Source organism: Nomascus leucogenys, chromosome 6 (genome assembly GCF_006542625.1).
Source record: "Nomascus leucogenys isolate Asia chromosome 6, Asia_NLE_v1, whole genome shotgun sequence".
In the NCBI taxonomy this organism is placed as follows: Eukaryota; Metazoa; Chordata; class Mammalia; order Primates; family Hylobatidae; genus Nomascus; species Nomascus leucogenys.
The window spans coordinates 58,395,803-58,418,322 of NC_044386.1; the positions used below are offsets into that span (position 1 = coordinate 58,395,803).

At 40.9% G+C, this 22,520-nt stretch overlaps 1 protein-coding gene across 2 annotated transcripts in view; it reads left to right on the forward strand.

Annotated features, from left to right (window-relative positions):
- Positions 1-22,520, forward strand: part of UBR1 (ubiquitin protein ligase E3 component n-recognin 1) — a 154,627-nt gene that overhangs the window by 128,374 nt on the left and 3,733 nt on the right. The window contains exons 40-46 of one of the 2 annotated variants that reach the window (XM_003266785.3): positions 173-260; positions 4,843-4,976; positions 7,093-7,201; positions 10,433-10,489; positions 13,055-13,132; positions 18,773-18,943; positions 20,855-20,956. In XM_003266785.3, coding sequence (XP_003266833.1) covers positions 173-260; positions 4,843-4,976; positions 7,093-7,201; positions 10,433-10,489; positions 13,055-13,132; positions 18,773-18,943; positions 20,855-20,956 — 739 coding nt within the window. Of the gene's footprint in view, positions 1-172; positions 261-4,842; positions 4,977-7,092; positions 7,202-10,432; positions 10,490-13,054; positions 13,133-18,772; positions 18,944-20,854; positions 20,957-22,520 lie in introns of those variants that run through there. The other variant, XM_030814218.1, reaches the window with a different exon arrangement.

Consider the following 22,520-nt stretch of genomic DNA (forward strand, 5'->3'; position numbering starts at 1 on the left):
TTGCACTCCAGCCTGGGCAACAAGAGCGAAACTCTGTCTCAAAAAGAAAAAAAGGAAAGAACCTCAGTTGAATGAATCTACATTGTTTATTGTCTTGGAACAATGAAATTAAAGTATAATTTTTAAACTGAATAGCAAATACCTAATTCATCTTGCAGAATTTCTTTTTCAGGCCTACCCCTTGCTCAGGTTCAAGAAGACAGTGAAGAGGCTCGTTCCGCATCTTCTTTCTTTGCAGAAATTTCTCAATATACAAGTGGGTGAGTAACAATCCATTAGTTCAGTCTATTGTAATAATTCCATTTTCTTGTTCAGTTGTTTGGCAGTGTAACATTTGAATCATTTAAATTCCAGTTAAAAATAATCGATTACTGCCTAGGTTTTCTTCTAGGGTTTTTATGGTTTTAGGTCTTACATTTAAATCTTTAATCCATCTTGAGTTAATTTTTGTATAAGGTGTAAGGAAGGGGTCTAGTTTCAGTTTTCTGCATATGGCTAGACAGTTTTCCCAACACCATTTGTTAAATAGGGAATCCTTTCCCTGTTGCTTGTTTTTGTCAGGTTTGTCAAAGATCAGATGGTTGTAGATGTGTGGTGTTATTTCTGAGGCCTCTGTTCTGTTCCATTGGTCTATGTATCTGTTTCGGTACCAGTACCGTGCTGTTTTGGTTATTGTGGCCTTGTAGTATAGTTTGAAGTCTGGTAGCATGATACCTCCAGCTTTGTTCTTTTTGCTTAGGATTGTCTTGGCTATGCGGGCTCTTTTTTGGTTCCATATGAAATTTAAAGTAGTTTTTTCTAATTCTGTGAAGAAAGTCAGTGGTAGCTTGATGGGGATAGCATTGAATCTGTAAATTACTTTGAGTAGTAGGGACATTTTCATGACATTGATTCTTCCTGTCTATGAACATGGAATGTTTTTCCATTTGTTTGTGTATTCTCTTATTTCCTTGAGCAATGGTTTGTAGTTCTCCTTGAAGAAGTCCTTCACATCCCTTGTAAGTTGTATTCCTAGGTATTCTCTTTGTAGCAGTTGTGAATGAGAGTTTGCTCATGATTTGGCTCCCGGTTTGTCTATTATTGGTGTATAGGGATGTTTGTGATTTTTGCACATTGATTTTGTATCCTGAGACTTTGCTGAAGTTGCTTGTCAGCTTAAGGAGTTTTTGGACCATTCAGGACATAGGCATGGGCAAAGACTTCATGACTAAAACACCAAAAGCAATTGCAACAAAAGCCAAAATTGACAAATGGGATATAATTAAACAAAAGAGCCTCTGCACAGCAAGAGAAAGTATCATCAGAGTGAACAGGCAACCTACAGAACAGGAAAAAATTTTTGCAATCTATCCATCTGACAAAGGGCTAATATCCAGAATCTACAAGTAACTTAAACAAATTTACAAGAATAAAAACAAACAACTCTATCAGAAAGTGGGCGAAGGATATGAACAGACACTTTTCAAAAGAAGACATTTACGCGGCCAACAAACATATGAGAAAAAGCTCATCATCACTGGTCATTAGAGAAATGCAACTCAAAACCACAATGGGATACCATTTCACTCCAGTTAGAATGGCAATCATTAAAAAGTCAGGAAACAACAGATGCTGGAGAGGATGTGGAGAAATAGGAACACTTTTACACTGTTTCTGGGAGTGTAAATTAGTTCAACCATTGTGGAAGACAGTGTGGCGATTCCTCAAGGATCTAGAACTAGAAATACCATTTGACCCAGCAATCCCATTACTAGATATATACCCAAAGAATTATAAATCATTCTACTATAAAGACACATGCACATATATGTTTACTGCAGCACCATTCACAAGAGCAAAGACTTGGAACCAACCCAAATGCCTATCAGTGTTAGACTGGATAAAGAAAATGTGGCACATACACACCATGGAATACCATACAGCCATAAAAAAGAATGAGTTCATGTCTTTTACAGGGATATGGATGAAGCTGGAAACCATCATTCTCAGCAAACACAGGAACAGAAAGCCAAACGCCGCATGTTCTCACTCGCAAGTAGGAGTTGAAAATGAGAACATACGGGCACAGGGAGGGGAACATCACACACCAGGGCCTGTCGGGGGCTGGGGGAAAAGGGCAGGGATAGCATTAGGAAAAATACCTAACATAGATGACGGGTTGCTGGGTGCAGCAAACCTCCACCGTGGCACATGTATACCTATGTAACAAACCTGCACGTTCTGCACATGTATTCCAGAACTTAAATTATAGTAAAATAATAATCAGTTATGAAGCTAGGTGCAGTGGTTCATGCCTGTAATCCCAACACTTTTAGAGGCCAAGGCAGGAGGATTGCTTGAGCCCAGGAGTTTGAGACCACACTGGGCAACATAACAAGACCCTGTCTCTCTATTTAAAAAAAAAAAAAAATCTGTTAAGGGCTTTTAGCATGACTTTGTTTGCTACAGGATAGGCTTACAGTGAAGAAAACTTATTTTGATGATTTTACTTTGAAGTAAAAGATAGTAGGTTGGAATAACAGCTACCCACTTGTTTCTGAGACTGAAACAAGTTCAACACATCTGTACTTTTGTAAACTGTTCTGGAAGCATAGACAAAAGATGATTGGATTTTTTAAAAAAGGAGTATTTAGAATTAAAATAAATGTAGAAAATGGAAAATAGATTTTCCTTTTACAGTGATCCATACAATTGATGCACTCAGTGCATGCATGTAGTTACAGGTTAAGGCTCTTATGAGTAATATGGAAAATACATTGGCATTTGTATTTTAATATGCATGTAATATATACATAACATACAATATGGACATATATTGTGTAACAGTACATAATACGTATATAATTTATACATATATTCATAATATATACTTAAAATCTTACATATATTTAACCTTTGTGTAGAGGTTATAGTAGGAGTACAATAGGCGTGCTCTGCTGAACTACATCTGCTGCCAAGTTCCCCTCATCAGTCACCTTTACCAGTCTTTCTTTTTTTTTTAAGTTAATAGATTTCGTTTTTTAGAGGCATTTTAGGTTTACAGAAAAATTGAGCAGAAAGTATAAAGAGTCGCCATTTGCTCCCTCCCCCTACCAGTTTCCGTATTATTAATACCTTGCATTAGGGAGGTACCATTTGTTACAATTGACGAACCAATATTAATACATTATGATTAACTCAAGTTCATAGTTTACATAAGATTCGCTTTACAGTATCATACAGAATAATTTAACTGCCACACACATCATTAGTCAATCTTAATATAAAAACCAGGAAATTATTAATTTTGTTTTAGCTAACAAGTTGCTTTGGTTAGTTATTGATAAATTTTTTTCTCCACATTTCTTTACAAGGTTTTAATCTAAACAAAAAAAAAAAAGGAAGCTTTAGTAACCTTTAACTTTCATGTTGAAGAATATACTTTATTTTAGGCCAGTCACGGTGGCTCATACCTATAATCCCAGCACTTTGGGAAACTGAGGTAGGAGGATTGCTTGAACCCAGGAGTTCGAGATCAGCCTGAGCAAGATAGTGAGACCTTGTCTCTATTTAAAAAAAAAAAAAAAAAACTAGTTGAGCATGGTCACTCAGACCTGTAATCCCAGCACTTTGGGAGACTGAGACGGGCGGATCACCCGAGGTCAGGAGTTCGAGACCATCCTGGCCAACATGGTGAGACCCCCATCTCCACTAAAAATACAAAAAATTAGGCATGGTGGCATGTGCCTGTAGTCCCAGATACTTGGGAGGCTGAGGCAGGAGAATCACTTGAACCTGGGAAGCAGAGGTTGCAGTGAGCCCAGATCACGCCGCTGCACTCCAGCCTGGGTGACAAAGCAAGACTCCATCTCAAAAAATAATAATAATAAAAATTTAAAAATAAAGAGTATACTTTATTTAAGAGTCAAGTTCCTATAAAGTAGATTTTTTGGTTGCCTCTTTGTTTTTGTTTTGCTTTTGTTTTTTATCACCACCTAGGAAAAAGAAGAGTAGTTCCTCGCCTTAAAAATCCACATGGTAGGGGCCGGGCGCGGTGGCTCACGCCTGTAATCCCAGCACTCTGGGAGGCCGAGGCGGGCGGATCACGAGTTCAGGAGATCGAGACCATCCTGGCTAACACGGTGAAACCTCGTCTCTACTAAAAATACAAAACAATTAGCCAGGCGAGGTGGCGGGCGCCTGTAGTCCCAGCTACTCGGGAGGCTGAGGCAGGAGAATGGCGTGAACCCTGGGGGGCGGAGCCTGCAGTGAGCCGAGATCGCGCCACTGCACTCCAGCCTGGGCGACAGCGAGACTCTGTCTCAAAAAAAAAAAAAAAAAAAAAAAAAAAAAAAAATCCACATGGTAAAAGATGTAAGATTTGTGATTTTCTTGAGGAAATTATTAGGAGATTTAAACACTGAAACTATTAGCTACTCAAATTTTTTTTTATTTTTTTTTTGAGTCAGCGTCTCGCTCTGTTGCCCAGGCTAAAGTGCAGTGGCACAATTTCGGCTCACTGCAGCCTCCATCTCCTGGGTTCAAGCAGTTCTCCCGCCTCAGCCTCCCGAGTAGCTGGGATCACAGGTGCCCACCACCACGCCCAGCTAATTTTTGTACTTTCAGTAGAGACTGGGGTTTTGCCATGTTGGCCAGGCTGGTCTTGAACTCCTGACCTCAGGTGATCCACCTGCCTTGGCCTCCCAGAGTGCTGGGACTGTATTTTGTTTTAAATGTTTAAAAATTGCATGGATAATAAATTACCTAAATGTTTAACTTTGTATTTGAAAAGGGGGATATGTTTAAATCTAGGGCTTTAGTCTGGTACGTATTCTGTTCTCTTCTGGAATTATTGTCTCCTAGCTCCATTGGATGTGGTATGCCTGGCTGGTATTTGTGGGTCTCACTGAAGAATGGCATCACCCCTTATCTTCGCTGTGCTGCATTGTTTTTCCACTATTTACTTGGGGTAACTCCGCCTGAGGAACTGCATACCAGTAAGTAGAAAAATGAAATCATGGAGTGGAAAATGGGAGATTTTCTTTGTTCTTACCTTCAAGCTCATGAATACAAGGTTAAAGCATACAACACCACTTCTCCTCTCCCCATTTCTTTCATGTGTGTTCCCTTCAAACATGAGCCCTGGTGTAAGTTAAAGGTGAGGCCAAAAAGTATATTAGCTTTTTTAATCTGCAAGACCTACTCTTAGCTCCTGTCTATGTATAGGTTATGTGCTTGAGCTTATAAAATACCTGCATGCAGAATATAACTGATATGCTATGCAAGAAATTAGAAACATTGGTTGTCTTTAGAGAAGAGAATTGTTTGGCTAGATAGGAGGAAGACTTTACTGTATACTCTGTTATTTAAATTTTGGACATATAGGCCAGGTGTGGTGGCTCACGCCTATAATCCCAACATTTTGGGAGGCCGAGGCAGATGGATCACTTGAGGTCAGGAGTTCGAGACCAGCCAGGCCAACATGGTGAAACCCCATCTCTACTAAAAATGCAAAAAAATTAGCTGGGCATGGTGGCCTATGCCTGTAATCCCAGCTCCTCGGGAGGCTGAGGCGAGAGAATCACTTGAACCCAGGAGGCAGAGGTTGCAGTGAGCCGAGATTGCGCCACTGCACTCCAGCCTGGGTGACAGAGCAAGGCTCTGTCTCAAAAAATAAAATAAAATAAAATAAATAAAATAAAATAAAATAAAAGTATATACAACTACATTAAAAGAATGAAAGTGCTGCCAGGAAAGGCCTACTAGAACCAACCTAGGCCATGTATATTTAAGCAATAGGATCATCTTCTCATTTACTTGCCTCTAAATCTAGACCAAAGTAGGGAAGCCTTCCTGTGGCTTTGTATGGGTAAAAATCAGAATATTTATGATTTTGGAAGAGTCATCAAAATTGCTCAGAGATTCTTCCTTGTGTCCTTTGAGAATAAGCAGACCAGGTTACCGTTACTGGCTATCAGCTTCTTTATCTTGAACTCAGTTCAGTAGAGTTTATCTGATCTAGGTTTTTCATGGTCTTGTATAAAATAGGAGTCCACTTTCCAAGTAATTGCCAGCACAGATCTGTTGTTTGCTCACACACAAAAAAGTCATGTATTTATCTCATAGGTGCTACAGTACAGTTGTGAGTGAAATAAAGTCCTTTTTATTGGAAGGAATCCAATTATAAACAAATAGAGAAATATAATGTAATGTCAAATGCTGATAAATGTTGCAAGGCAGAATGAAGCAGTTCAGGAATGGAGGGTATTGGGGCCAGAGTGGGGAACTCTCCGAGATAGTTTTCATAGAATGCTTCTCTGTGAGGAGACATTGAGCAAACAGCTGCATAGATGGGGTTGAGTTGGACAGACAGTTGAAGGAAGAATATTCCTAGGTAGAAGAAGTTATAAATGTCAAGGCTTTGTTTGACGTAGTCACAGAATTGCAAAGAGATGAGTATGGCTGAAGCCTAAGGGGAGGGTAACAGGAGATGAGGTCTAAGAGGCAACCAGGGGCAGCTCACACAGGGCCTTTGGGCCACAATAGGGACCTTATATTTTATACTAAGTGTGGTTACACATTAGAGCCATCTGATCAGGAGAGTGACTCAATACAATTTATGTTTTAAAAAAATCACTGTGACTTACTTGCCACCCATGCAGTTTTTTTGTTTGTTTGTTTGTTTTTTGAGATGGAGTTTTGCTCTTGTTGCCCAGGCTGGAGTGCAATGGCGCAATCTCAGCTCACCGCAACCTCCACCTCCCGGGTTCAAGCAATTCTCCTGCCTCAGCCTCCCTGGTAGCTGGGATTACAGGCATGTGCCACCACGCCCGGCTAATTTTGTATTTTTTGTAGAGATGGGGTTTCTCCATGTTGGTCAGGCTGGTCTTGAACTCCCAACCTCAGGTGATCCACCCACTTCGGCCTCCCAAAGTGCTGGGATTACAGGCATGAACCACCGCGCCCAGCCTGCCACCCATGGTTTTATATAATAAGCAATATACCCTCTACAAGGAGAGTGTAGAAATGAGCATAAACAGTGAAGAAACTGTAACACCAGATTGACCAGGTAAGAATAATGTGCTTATTAAATGTATTTTTATTCTCTTGCAGATTCTGCAGAAGGAGAGTACAGTGCACTCTGTAGCTATCTATCTTTACCTACAAATTTGTTCCTGCTCTTCCAGGAATACTGGGATACTGTAAGGCCCTTGCTCCAGAGGTACTATGGGGGTAAAATGTTGTTGTTGGGTTATTAACAATTTGAAATTTTAAAATTACAATTACTTGCTAAGCTTTTAGTTCGATCAGCACTGATTAAAGGAGTGGCAAAAGTATAGGAGATTCCTAAGTTACACACTTAAGAAGTGGGGATAAGATCAACAGCCATAGGCAGTTGGAATTTCTGCTTGCTCCACTATAACTATCATTCATTTTATTTACTTTCCCCACAGCTGGTGTCTCATCTGTTTTAAATTGGGGGTGGGGGGTGGGGATTTTGCTAGCAGGCATAAAGTCACAATTAGTATCAAAAGAACCCAAATTGGAACTGTATCCAAAATAGGAGCATATCTCACATGGTAGCACATGTATCAGGAGAGTGACTGAGAAAAGAAGGAAGGTCATTTGGTAGATCAAAAAAAATACTTCAGTTAAATTTCCAAGAGAGATATGTGTCCTTCTTTCAGAAAAACTTTCTACCCCATTAGTTACTGGCCCTCTTGTTCACTGTCAATGCTCCTAACCTCCAATCTCCTTACCTTATCTTTGCCTGCACCATTTTCCATCATTTTTATAATCAGCTCTCACTGTATTACTTTCCTTGCCCATCATTTCCTTTATTCTCCTTGCTTTCTACCTTTTTCTTTAATTATCTTTTTTTAAAATACCCAGGTCAGTATTTGTGTGAATGTTGGCTTCTGTCTCCTACCACCCTTCTTGTGTAGTAGGTTCTCTGTGTTGGGTTCTTTTCTTTGCTTCCTCATTTCTCTCGAAATATTCTGATCTCTAGTGTGATCAAAATGAATTGTTTAAGAAAATCAGTATCATGCTTTGTGTTGAGTACAATCACAGTAGGTTGAACTAATTTTACTTTTATATTCTAGGAGTAGATAAGTCTTAATTGCTGTTCTAGTTCAGTCAAGTATTAAAAATTCACACTTTGAAACAGAAAGTCCTTGCCCTCTGTATCTTTCCAGACCCTCCTTGTCTGAAAGTCTTCTCTCATTCTCTGCCCTATGTTGCAGGAAAATGACCCTGGGAATTTCCCAGTCTACCTTGTCAGCTGACTTCTGCATGGGTTCAGCCAGTGGGAGGGGAGGCACTAGCAAGATTTTGGTGGCCAGGAAAAAGGGAAGCCCCAGTGTTGGCCAGGCTTCGTGGCTCGTGCATGTAATCGTAGCACTTTGGGAGTCCAAAGCAGGTGGATCACCTGAGGTCAGGAGTTTGAGACCAGCCTGGCTAACATGGTGAAACCCCGTCTCTACTAAAAATACAAAAATTAGCCAGGCGTGGTGGCAGGTACCTGTAATCCCAGCCTCTAGGGAGGCTGAGGCAGGAGAATCGCTGGAACCCAGGAGGTGGAGGTTGCAGTGAGCCGAGATCTCACCACTGCACTCCAGACTGGGTGATGGAGCAAGACTCCATCTCCAAAAAAAAAAAAAAGAGAGGCCCCAGTTCAGGCTACCTCTGTCTGTCTTGTGGGGCATCTCTGGTGGTGACGGCAGCTCTTGTCTGGCTCCAGTTCCCACCAGACAAGCCTACTGTGATTCCAGTATCCACTGGTGTCCCTAGCCTCTGGGGTCCATGATACTGCTGTTTCCTTTTGTTCCTCCAGCCTAGGGGAGTGGTGATCTTTAGTTTGCCTTGCCTTTTTGTCTCATGGTTGGCTTCTCAGCCCTTCCATCACTTTTATTACTAACTCCTGTTAAATTCTCTCTTGTTTAAATACTTAGAATGGTTTCTGTTTTTCTAGTAAGACCTTGGTTGATATACTCTTTAAAAAATAAATGAATAAGAGAAGGAAAAATAATTAGACAAAACAAAGAAAGAGAGGAAAGAAAGGGAGAAGAAAAGGGGCAAAATGATAAATATAAATAAGTTAAATATAAGGCTGGGTGCAGTGGCTCACACCTGTAATCCCAGCACTTTGGATCATGAGGTCAGGCATTTGAGACCAGCCTGGCCAACATAGTGAAACCCAATTTCTACTAAAAATACAAAAAAAAAAAAAAAAAAATAGCTGGGCACGTTGGCACACGTCTGTAGTCCTAGCTACTCGAGAGGCTGAGGCAGGAGAATTGCTTGAACTCTGGAGGCGAAGGTTGCAGTGAGCCAAGACCACGCCATTGCACTCCACTCTGGGCAACAGAGGTAGACTCCATCTCAAAAAAAAAGATAGGTATAGAAAGAGGAACATAGAGCCAGGCACAGTGGCTCACACCTGTAATCCCAGCACTTTGAGAGGCCAAGGTGGGCGAATCACCTGAGGTCAAGAGTTCAAGACCAGCCTGGCCACCATGGTGTGAAACCCCATCTCTACTTAAAAAAAAAAAAAAAAAAAAAAAAAAAAATTAGCCAGGCGTGGTGGCGCATGCCTGTAATCCCAGCTTCTGATTCTGAGGCATCAGAATCGCTTGAACCTGGGAGACAGAGGTTGCAGTGAGCCGAGATCGCGCCATTGTACTCCAGCCTGGGTGACAGAGCGAGACTCCATCTAAAAAAAAAAAAAAAAAAAAGAGGAACATAGGCCGGCACAGTGGCTCATTTGTGTGTAATCTCAGCACTTTGGGAAGCCGAGGCAGGCTGATCACCTGAGGTCAGGAGTTTGAGACTAGCCCAGCCAACATGGTGAAACCCTGTCTCTAATAAACCAGGCATGGTGGTGCGTGCCTGTAGTCCCAGCTACTGAGGATGCTGAGGCAGGAGAATCACTGGAACCCGGGAGATGGAGGTTGCAGTGAGTGGAGATCACCATTGCACTCCAGCCTGGGCGACACTTGCAAAACTCTGTCTCAAAAAAAAAAAAAAAAAAAAGAAAGGGGAACATAGAAAGAAGGGACAGAAAGAATTGAAGAGAATGGCAAGGCCAGGCACAGTGGCTCACGTCTGTAATCCCAGCACTTTGGGATTGGCTGAGGTGGGCGGATCACTTGAGGTCAGTGGTTTGAGACCAGCCTGGCCAACATGGGAAACCTCATCTCTGCTAAAAATACAAAAACTAGCCAGATGTGGTGGTGGGTGCCAGCTACTTGGGAGGCTGAGGCAGGAGAATTGCTTGAACCTAGGAGGCAGAAGCTGCAGTGAGCCGAGATTGCTGCCACTGTACTCCAGCCTGGGCGAAAGAGTGAGACTCCATCTCAAAAAAAAAAAAAAGAGAGAGAATGGCTTGTTGACAAATCATGCACTGAAGCTGTGATAATCCATTTGTCTTTTCTCTTGGTTCCACATACAGGTGGTGTGCAGATCCTGCCTTACTAAACTGTTTGAAGCAAAAAAACACCGTGGTCAGGTTGGTTTTACTACTTAATCCTTTCTCCCTCATCCACAAGTTGTGTCTCCTAAAGAAGTTTTGTTGAGCATTCTTTCTAGTCTGCTTTCTTCATTCTCACTCAGTACAGTGTTCCTGATTTCTGTTAGGTCTTTGCCAGAAATCAAATTCTTCCTACCAATTTTTTTTTTCTCTGAGTGGCTGTCCTTTTCCTCTTAGATTATTAGAAGCCAGCAGTTCCTCTTAAGAGAATCTTTTTTAAGCTAGCACATGCCTGTCAAAAGGCAAAGGTGGAGGAGGCATCATGTAGCTGCTGGTATATTAACTTCAAAAGGTAGTGGTTTACAATATTTCTATAAGCCACTTTTGTTTTTGATTTTTTTTTTAGAATAAAGCAAGATATACATAGAACTATATCCTTTTTCCTTCCTATGTCCTTAGAAACTACCCCAAAAACTTTTCTTCAGCCTTTCTATCGCCCTTAAATTATGGCTCTAACAAAATCTACTTCTTTCTTAAGTACTAATTTAAATGCCACCTCCTCCATGAAGCCTCCCCTAATATAGTCTCTCTCATAAGTGTCCACTTGTTTGCACCCAGAATAACTGACGAATAAGAACTGCGTGCTTATTGTCTTTCTGTCCCCTCCAAGGGCCTGACTGGTATTGTATATGGTGTCTAATTTTACTCACTTGAATCACATCTATAAACAAGTGGAGGAATTGACTCCCGGCTTTAAATACCAACACTACTACCATTTTCCTGTGGATAAAGCAAACCTCAAGACAGTATACATTTGCCTTCTTTTCTCATCTTCTCTCACCCTGGAACTCCTTTCACCGCCACTGTACATGTGCATATGCTGCTTTCACTTGTAACACATCTTTAGAGATTTAGTGATAATAGATCCAGCTCCTGTGCTCAGATGCAGTAGGAGTCACATCACTAGGAAAAGATCTTCGAGTAGAGAAAAAAGAAAAGTTTAAGATATGAATACATATTTTTAGACTGTTAATCTCACACAATTTTTCCTTTATTTCAATTCACTGTATACCTTTTATACATCTGCTATTTACCCAGCATGGTACTGAAATACTCTGGAAAATTTAAAAGAGGTGACATAGCTTTTGGTCATGAGTCATCTACAATCTAGTTATGAACATAAAACTTAAGACATTATAACATAAAGTATAATGGTGTATGGAATATACCATTAGTGCTATAGAAATTTAAAGAGGAAAAGATTGTTAATGAGGCAAGGTTAGTCTTAGAGATCATTTTTAGCTGAGTATAGAAATAATTATAAAATTTAAGCCAGGCACAGTAGCATGCACCTGTAGTCCCAGCTACTCAGGAGCCTGAGACAAGAGTATTGCATGAGCCCAGGAGTTCAAATCCAGCCTGGGCAACAGAATGAACACTGTCTCTAAAAAAACAAACAAAAAAGTGTCTGAGTTTGCCAAATAAATGTTGTGGTTGCACTAAATATAGACAACTGAATTGAAGATGAAAAGAATTACAGAATTTAAATTGATTGGGGCCAGGCGCCGTGGCTCACACCTGTAATCCCAGCACTTTGGGAGGCCAAGGTGGGCGGATCACCTGAGGTCAGGAGTTCGAGACCAGCCTGACCAACATGACGAAACCCCGTCTCTACTAAAAATACAAAAAATAGCCGGGCATGGTGGCAGGCGCCTGTAATCCCAGCTACTCGGGAGGCTGAGGCATGAGAATTGCTTGAACCCAGGAGGCGGACATTGCAGTGAGCCAAGATCACACCATTGCACTCCAGCCTGAGGGATAGAGTGAGACTCTGCCTCCAATAAATAAATAAATAAATTGGTTGATTGATTGATTGATTGACTGGGGTTTGAGGAGAGAATTTCACATTATTCAGATGATCTTCCCCAATACATGCAAGCAAGGCTTTTATTGTATCTAGTTTGGTGAGAATGAGTAACATTTGCAAGCATGTATTAAGTACTAAGTATATTGTGTTTTACTTCAGTATCTCGTTTAGTCCTCAGCCGCTCTATATGTTTCCTTAATGCTAATATTCATATTTAATTTGACATTTCTTAAGTCAATATGAGCCTTTTAATTGATAACTTCATTTAACGTAATGTTTCTCTCCCTCCCTTCCCCAGAACCTGATTTGATGGTGGCCCCATGATTGGAGGATGGTATATTTTATCCCTAGTTTACAGACAGGGAAATACAGGCTTAGGTTCAAAGACGTGTGAAGTGTCAGAGAATTTAGGATTTGTAACCAGATCTAATTTCAAAAGCTGTGTTCGTAACTACTACTTCATGTTACTTCCCTATACAGTATAGAAATCTAGCTAGAACAGTTTAGTCCTAGAAACTAGTGGAAGTTAAGTTTGGAAAGGAATCCAGCTGATGAAAGATTTGGAATTATAGGCTGAGAAGTTTGGATTTGATCAAGTCAACAATGGGAATTACTTTGGATTGCAAGTGTAGATCCTTTTGTTATTTTTAAGACATTCTTCTTTCTATCACTTTGGGCAGTTTTTGATCTGGGTTTATTTACTCTAAAATAAAATTGCCTTTTAAATTACATTGCAGGTACCCTAGAAAAAGAAATAGTTTGATAGAGCTTCCTGATGACTATAGCTGCCTCCTGAATCAAGCTTCTCATTTCAGGTAAGGAGAGTGTGTATATATATGTGTGTAATTTTAAATCATTTTTTGAACTTGGAATTGGTATATGCCATAACTAGTGTATATATATGTGTGTAATTTTAAATCATTTTCTGAACTTGCAATTGGTATATGCCATAACTAACACACTTCCTTGTTTTTGTTTGTTTGTTTTGGTTTGGGTTTTTTTGTTTTTGTTTGTTTGTTTTTTAGACAGGATCTTGCTCTGTTGCCCAGGCTGGAGTGCAGTGATTTGACCGTAGCTCAATGCAGCCTCAAACTCCTGGGCTCTTCCCACCTCAACCTCCCAAGTAGTGAAACTACAGGCAGGCGCCACCTTGCCCTGCTAATTTTTTTAAGTTTTCATAGAGACAGGGTTTCGTTATGTTGCCCAGGCTGGTCTCGAACTCCTGGGCTCAAGTGATCCTCCTACCCATTGGCCTCCCAAAGTGTTGGGATTACAGGCCTGAGCCACTGCCCCTGGCCACAAACTTCCTTTTTTAGCGGTGACCTCTGAGTATCCTTCATAACAGTGGTTGTCAATTTTTTTTAAGTTGAGGAGAAATCCACATAACATGCAATGAACCATGATAAAGTGTACAGTTCAGTGGCATTTAATGTATTCAAAATGTTGTACAATCACCACCTCTTTAGTTTGCAAACTTTTTCATCACCTTGTACTCACTAATCACTTCCTGTTCCCCTCATCCCATACCCTATGGTAATCTGTAGTCTACTTTCTGTCTCTATGGATTTGCCTATTCTGGATATATTATATGAAAGGAATCATACAATATATGACCTTTTGTGTTTGGCTTCTTTCACCTAGCATGTCTTTAATATTTATCCGAATCATAGCATATGTCATTACTTTTTTCCTTTTTTGACTAAATAATATTCCACTGTATGTATATATAAGAGTTTGTTTATTCCTTCATCCATCGATGGGCATTTAGATTGTTTCCCCCTTTTGACTATTACAGATAATGCTACTAAAAAAAATACTCATCTACAAGTTTCTTTATGGACATAAAGTTTTCATTTCTTTTGGATATATGCCCAGGAGTGGAATTGCTGAGTCATATGGTAATTTTGTGTTTAACTTTTTGAGGAGCTGCAAACTGTTTTCCACAGTGATTGCACCATTTTACATCCCAACCAGCAATGTGTGAGGGCGCCTTTTTTCTCACATCCTTGCTGGCCCCTCATTGAACCACCAGAGAGATCTAAACGTACAGCCTCAATTTTTGGAAGACAAGGTCTCTGTTGCCTACCCTGACACAAGCAAGCCACACCAGAAAAACAAGCCATCATCCCCATGGCTACCTGCCATGGCATTGGGGGATAGAGGATGCTATAGCCACTACACAAAATGCCAAAACTCACCAAAATTTACCAGCTTCTTCCTTTATTAAGCATTCCCCTGGATGCTTCAAGTATTTCACCAGGCTCCAGAGTTCCAAAATAGTTGCTTCAGGCTGGGCACAGTGAGTCATGCCTGTAATACCAGCACTTTGGGAGGCCATGGCGGGTGGATATTTGAGGTCAGGAGTTCAAGGCCAGCCTGGCCAACATGGTGAAACTCCGCCTCTGCCTCTGCTAAAAATACAAAAATTAGCCAGGCATGGTGTTGCGTACCTGTAATCCCAGCTACTTGGGAGGCTGAGGCATGAGAATCACTTGAACCCAGGAGGCAGAAGTTGCAGTGAGCTGAGATCGTGCCACTGCACTCCAGCCTGGGCGACAGAGTGAATGAGACTATGTCTCAAAAGAAAAAAAAAGTTGCTTTAGACAGTTCTTGCTGGCTCAACAGTTGTTTCATTAGAGTGACTGATTCCTGGAGCTACCATTTTCTATGATATCACTCCTTAATCTTTTTTTTTTTTTTTTTTTAAGCCACAAGAACCCTTATTAAACAAAATTTTACATGGAAGTCCATTAAACAGCAGAACAGGTAATAGCATCGTGACTCAGGTTCAAGCTTGAAGAGTGGAGTACAACCCCTTAGGCTTTTTTGGCACCATCCCCCCACCTCAATCAAACCACTCTAAAGCAGTGGTTCCCAAACTTTTTATCTCTTTCACCCGTTTCACTGATCATTTCAAGTGGAAAAAGAACTGGATGATAACAAAGACTGGTGAAAACAAAATAGGTTAACAATATACAGGTACTCATTTTTAACACTGTGTGTGAGTTACCTATTAGGTACTTCTGGAAGAGAGCATAAGCCTAAACATGTGTCTACATGATAAAATAATGTCCTGTAGCTTAAACATAATTTTGTATCTTATTATGCTTACCTTGCTATAATATGTTATAAGTTATTTGAGTAGCATGAATCATGACCACCACCAGTGAGATATCACTGAATGGAGGAATTATATTCACATCTGCTTTCACCACTGGGGGGTGAATACTTCATATTTGAATCATAATGCATTATGTCTTGAAAATACTAAGCCAAAACTTCTGTTGATGTAACTATGTATTCTGGATACTCAGGAGGCATCATATCACCTCCCATAGCAAACCACATTGATAATGATGACATGAAACAAGTAGTAACTTGTAATTAAAAGACAAGAATCTCAGTAGCCTGAAAAACAAAGCCTATTCAAGACTTTAGTGATTCACTAGTAAGTAATCATCCTTTTTCCAAATTGCAAGAATTCCAAAGCTCCTTTAAGAGTTTTGTGATGTTACTGAGCATTATGGAGCAGCCAGACTTTTTAGTAAAATACTTAAATTAATTCAAGATCTCAGTAAATACATTTTGTTTTAAGGATACCAGTTAGTAGTCATAATTAACTGCTTTCATGTAGTAGTCCTTAGTCATATGTAAAATAATTTGCTGTCATTTGAAGGAACCAAAAAAAAGGAGTGCAGTTTAAATTTGTTTTTGTTTTGTTTTGTTTTTGAGATGGAGTCTTGCTCTGTTGCCCAGGCTGGAGTGCAGTGGCATGGTATCAATTCACTGCAACCTCTGCCTCCTGGGTTCAAGCAATTCTCTGCCTCAGCCTTCCAAGTAGCTGGGATTACAGGCACCCGCCACCACTCCTGGCTAATTTTTGTATTTTTAGTAGAGGCAGGATTTCACCATCTTGGCCAGGCTGATCTTGAACTCCTGACCTTGTGATCCACCCGCTTCAGCCTCTCAAAGTGCTGGGATTACAGGCGTGAGCCACCGCACCTGGCCAGTTTAAGGTTATTTTGAGGCCAGGTGCGGTGGATTATGCCTGTAATCCCAACATTTTGGGAAGCCGAGGTGGGTGGATCACTAAAGGCCAAGAGTTCGAGACCAGCCTGGCCAACATGGCAAAATGCTGTCTCTACTAAAAATACAAAAAAATTAGCCAGGTATGTTGGCGCATGCCTGTAGTTACAGCTACTCAGGAGGCTGAGGCACAAGAATCACTTCAACCTGCAGGCACAGGTTGCAGTGAGCCGAGATCATGCCACTGCACTTCAGCCTGGGCAACAGAGTAAGACTGTCTCAAAAAAGAAAAAAAAAGATAATTTGAGGTCTTAAAGAGCCCCTTTTTGACTCGCTCTGAGAATCACTGCCCTGCAGAATGACTCAGGAAATTCTCTTATCTAGTTATAACCATTGTTTTAAGCCATGAAGTTGGGGAAGTTAACTGGCCCAATAGAGTCTTCAGTAGCTCACACCCTAGCCACTGTTACAGGTTAAATTGACCTTCCTGTTCTAGCTCCCTTTCTAGTCAATCATCTAAAGGAATGGTTGGGTCACTTTACCTTTCAGCCCTCAAACAATTAGCTAATTAATTTCAAAGATTGCATCCATCTCTGAATTCAGTAATTCTCCTAATCTTGGGACTACATTGCTACCACAAAAGCCTGGTGAATAGATACTATCTTCCAGGCATTAAGAATATCAGGTTGGCCGAGTACAGTGGCTCATGTCTGTAACCCCAGCACTTTGGGAGGCTGAGGTGGGTGAATCTCTTGAACTCGGGAGTTCAAGACCAGCCTGGGCAACATGGGGAGACCCCGTCTCTACAAAAAATACAAAATAATTAGCTAGGCTTGGTGGCATGTGCCTGTAGTCTCAGCTACTCGGGATGCTGAGGAGAGAAGATTACTTGAGCCAAGGAGGTTGAGGCAACAGTGACCCGTGACTGTGCCACTGGGCTCCAGCCTGGGTGACAGAGCCAGACCCTGTCTCAAAAAAAAAAAAAAAAAAAAAAAAAGAATATCAAGTTGTTGGCTCCTCGGAGGATCTGAGGAGAGTGTTGGTCTTTATTAATCACAGTGAGGATCCTTCTGGATGATATTACTACTTACAGGTTTCACATAAGAATGAAAATCAATCCTATGATCTCTTCCAGTTTTATTGTCACCACCAATTTCCATAAGACGGAACCATCCCTAGTGTTGGAGGGTGGCTGCTCAGTCATATACTTTGGGCTCCCTCCCAGCTTTTCCTCTGTGGGATGGCTAATGACTCAGACTCAGCCATCCTGTGTTAAAGATGAAAGAAGATGTTGGCTTTATCCAAAAAGGGCTATAATTATGTTCTGGAGCAACCTCCTGGAAGTGAAAATAGTCCTCTCATCCTATGCGCAGAGTCCCTGTGCTCCTGTGGAGACAGATGTTTTTCGTTTTGTTTTTTATCTTGTCTGAGAATCTGGGGATCAGAAAAAAAGCTGTTAGCACCCTATTGGAGATTCTTTCTGATATTCTTTATTCCAACCCCAGTGTGGGCCTAGTTGGATCTCTCCTTTGGTTGCATTTATCTTCTACTTCCCAAATTAAGGAATTTGATATTTCCCATTGTGTTCAGTATACAGCATAGATGGGAGGAGCATGGGAAACTCATTTTTAAAAGATAACCATTATCCCCCTTGGTGGGGCATTACAGCACGCCTCCAGCATACTATGTAAAATGGCCTCATCATAAAACACTAGTTGACTCAAGCAAGTCAGCACTATCACTTTGTCCTTCCTAAGACTTACTGTGATTCCCAGATGGAAGGGTGGGCCAACTCAAAGGCTACAATCTCTCATTTCAATCCCAGCTACTCAGGAGGCTGAGGCAAGAGAATTGCTTGGACCGGGGAGGCGGAGGTTGCAGTGAGCCAAGATCATGCCATTGCACTCCAGCCTGGGTGACAGAGCAAGACTCCGTCTCAAAAAAAAAAAAAAAAAAAGAAGTGGGGGGGATGTTTGGACCCTTACTGTAAAATGTAATTTTTTTTCTTTTAAACAATTGCGTATTTACGAGGTCATATTCCTTCAACGTTGAAGACACAAGCTTGACTAACCCAATACAGAGGAGGCAGGTAACTGTAAATTGGGCTTGTCAGATGAAGACTGGAGTCTATCAGTGAATCTCAGTCACAAGGCATATTCAACCACCATACTTTATGAGAATTATCAGGACACCATTTATGTAATATAGATTTTCTTACTATGGATTAATTGGAAGATTTTCCATGAAGCCCTTTTAGGGGGCATATTAAAGAGGAATTAGCTAATTAAATATTTCCTTGTGTTTTAAGAGCTTCCTTGCTGGAAAGGGGTCAGTGATGAAAGCATGCTTGATTGCTAACAGGATATATGGTACTTATTTGTTTTGTTTTGTTTTTCCACCATTCTCTAAATGTTTTCTTCCCTCTTGAGGTGCCCACGGTCTGCAGATGATGAGCGAAAGCATCCTGTCCTCTGCCTTTTCTGTGGGGCTATACTATGTTCTCAGAACATTTGCTGCCAAGAAGTTGTGAATGGGGAAGAGGTTGGAGCTTGCATTTTTCACGCACTTCACTGTGGAGCTGGAGTCTGCATTTTCCTAAAGTGAGTAGTTAGTGTTCTGGAAGCTTCATGATGAACTTTAGGAATCTGGATCCAATCTGGGGGTCACTATGGTGGGACAGTGTGTTAATAGCAAATAATCAATCAGAAGTTAGAGTGTTAACCTGTTATTGACATACAATTGCATTTGAGAAGATACTGTGAAAAAAGAATAAGTTTCTGTTCACATTTCTATTATTTATGGAAAATCTTAAATAGGATAGTTTGTATTAATTGCTCTGGTATTATATAATACTCAGGTATAATGAAAGAACTTCGAGTCCTAAAACATATTTAAAAAGTACTCTTCCTGGAAGATGAGCTCTTTAAAATAAATAAAAATAAATAAAAGGTACATGTAGGCCAGGCACAGTGACCTATGCCTATAATCCCAGCACTTTGGGAGGCTGAGGCAAGAAGATCACTTGAGGTCAGGAGTTCAAGATCAGCCTGGGCAGCATGGCAAGACCCCATCTCTAAAAAATTAGCCAGGCGTGGTAGCACATGGCTGTAGTCCCAGCTACTTGAGAGGCTGAGGTGATGGGCTGCTTGAGCCTGGGAGTTCAAGGCCATGATCGTGCCATTGCATTCTAGCCTGGGCAACAGAGTGAGATCCTCTATCAAAAAAAAAAAGTACATGTAAATTGTTACTTTAGATTGTCCTGTGATATCTTTATTTCGTCTATCAACCCACCATTTCTCCTGGTCTTTCAGCAAAAGATTGAGGATAGAAAAATAGTCACTTATGGCCGGGCGCGGTGGCTCACGCCTGTAATCCCAACACTTTGGGAGGCCCGAGGCAGGTAGATCACAAGGTCAAGAGTTCAATACCAGCCCTGCCAACATGGTGAAACCCCATCTCTACTAAGAATACAAACATTAGCTGGGCATGGTGGCGCATGCCTGTAATCCCAGCTACTCGGAAGGCTGAGGCAGGAGAATTCGCTTGAACCTGGGAGGTGGAGGTTGCAGTGAGCCGAGATCACACCACTGCACTCCAGCCTGGGCGACAGAGCAAGACTCCGTCTGGGAAAAAAAAAGAAAAAAGAAAAATAGTCACTTATATTTATGAAAGAAGAGTTTAAGTTGCCTGCAGAGAAATAAAATTCAAAGTGGATATATATCCTTTTTCTTTGCACTCTCCTCATGTAACACAGTTTCTGTTACATAAACCCAAATGTCTTTCTAACTGTGAAATATGTAATCATTGCTCATAGGCATCTTTTGAACCAAGGGGAAAGAATGTATAGAAGCCAAACCCAAACACCTATTTTTAGGGAACCCACAGCAAGTAAACCCACTACCTTATCCCAGCTGTTTATTTTATAATTTATCTGTAAAGTACTTATCCCCCATACATATGTATGCAAGCCTTTTTTATGTCTATTTCCCAAGAGACATAAAAGTCCCAGGTGCCCTCAGGGTGGTAGTGGCTCTTTCTAATCTGCAGCGTTTCAGGCCAGCTCTAACCAGAAAAGCTGGCATACTTCCCTAGTTAATACTCTGTCTGGCTTGAGGTTATCAGACTAGGAGATGTGATTCTGTTCTTCTGTGAGGTTCCCTCCCCTCTCCAGGTTGTGTCAGGAATTAGAATAGAAACAACCCCAGCCACCATTTTCCAAGGTGTCTGTGGCTGAAGTAGGATAGCTTCCTCCCTTCAACAGATTCCATCAGTATCAATGATCTCATTTCACCAAATCCACTGCTCCTTTTCTATAGCTTCAACAGAAATAGCAATATGTGTTTTCTTTTATTTAGACAAAACATAATTTAGTCTATTTGTCTGTTTATATTGTCTTTATACTGAATTTCTAACAGATATTGGCCATGTCTTTTCTCTAGATTAACATTGATGCAGTGCCTATCATTTGCACCATACACTTAACCATATTTCCTATTGATTTTCTCTTTCAGAATCAGAGAATGCCGAGTGGTCCTGGTTGAAGGTAAAGCCAGAGGCTGTGCCTATCCAGCTCCTTACTTGGATGAATATGGAGAAACAGACCCTGGCCTGAAGTAAGATTTCTTTTTATAATAGGAAGGTTTCAATAAGTTCTCTTTTATATTGTTTGTTTTCTATTTCAGTCATATTATTGTATGTAAACGGTAATAGTTCTTTAATCACAAAAGGTAATTGAGGCCGGACACCATGGCTTATACCTGTATTCCCAGCACTTTAGGAGGCCGAAGCAGGCAGATCATTTGCGGCCAGGAGTTTGAGACCAGCTTGGCCAACATGGTGAAAACCCGTCGCTACTAAAAATACAAAAATTAGCCAGGCATGGTGGTGCATGCCTGTAATCCCAGCTACTCGGGAGGCTGAGGTAGGAGAATCACTTGAACCCAGGAGGTTGCAGTGAGCCAAGATCGCCCACTGCACTCCAGCCTGAGCAACAGAGGGAGATTCTGTCTCAAAAAAAAAAAAAAAAAAAGTAATTGAGAGCTACTTTTATTTTTATTATTTATTTATTTATTTATTATTTATTTATTTTGGGAGACAGAGTCTCCCTCTGTCACCCAGGCTACAGTGCAGTGGTGCTATCTCAGCTCACTGCAACCTCTGCCTCCCAGGTTCAAGTGAATCTCCCACCTCAGCCTCCCAAGTAGCTGGGACTACAGGCATGCGCCACCACGCCCGGCTAATTTTTGTATTTTTAGTAGAGACAGGGTTTCACCATCTTGGCCAGGCTGGTCTGGAATTCCTGACCTCAAGTGATCCACCCATCTCAGCCTCCCAAAGTGCTGGGATTACAGGCATGAGCCACCATGCCTGGCCGAGAGCTATTTTTTAAATGGCTTCAAATTTAAAAAATATGATGTCATTCTTTAGCACATAATTTTCAACAACTTCTCCAAAATTTGAAGGTAGTATTTCTCCAAAATTTTTAAAGACACACCAGCCATCTTAATGTTTCAGTGTTCTATTATTTGTAATCAACCTTTCTTCAGAATTACTTAAAAGGATTGACACTGATAGTAAAATTTGTAGTGTCCAGTGATGAAATTTGGTTTAGAGATATTGTTTCCATTGCAATACTTGAAACTTTTTTTTTTTCTTTGTTTTTTGAGACAGTCTCTCACTCTGTCACCCAGGCTGGATCTTGGCTCACTGCAACCTCTACCTCCAGGGTTCAAGCGATTCTCCTGCCTCAGCCTCCCAAGTAGCTGGGACTACAGACATGCACCACCACAGCTGGCTAATTTTTTTTGTATTTTTAGTAGTAATGGGGTTTCACTATGTTGGCCAGACTGGTCTCAAACTCCTGACCTCAGTTGATCGCCCACCTTGGCCTCCCAAAGTGCTGGGATTATAGGCATGAGCCACCGCACCCAACTGAGACTTTTTATTAGCCAGCTATATCAGCCTTCTTTCCTTCTGAGCATTAGCAAAATATTTAGAATCCTGAACTTTTCTGTATCCTTCCCTGGTGGTAGGAACTGGGGTCCTACTGATGGCTTATGAAAATGAGGAGACTGACAGTGATCTCAAAAGTACATATAGATAAACATTAGACCTCCTTACAATAAACTCTTTTTGGTTCACTGAAATTTTATTCCTTTGACATATTGCTCAGAAAAA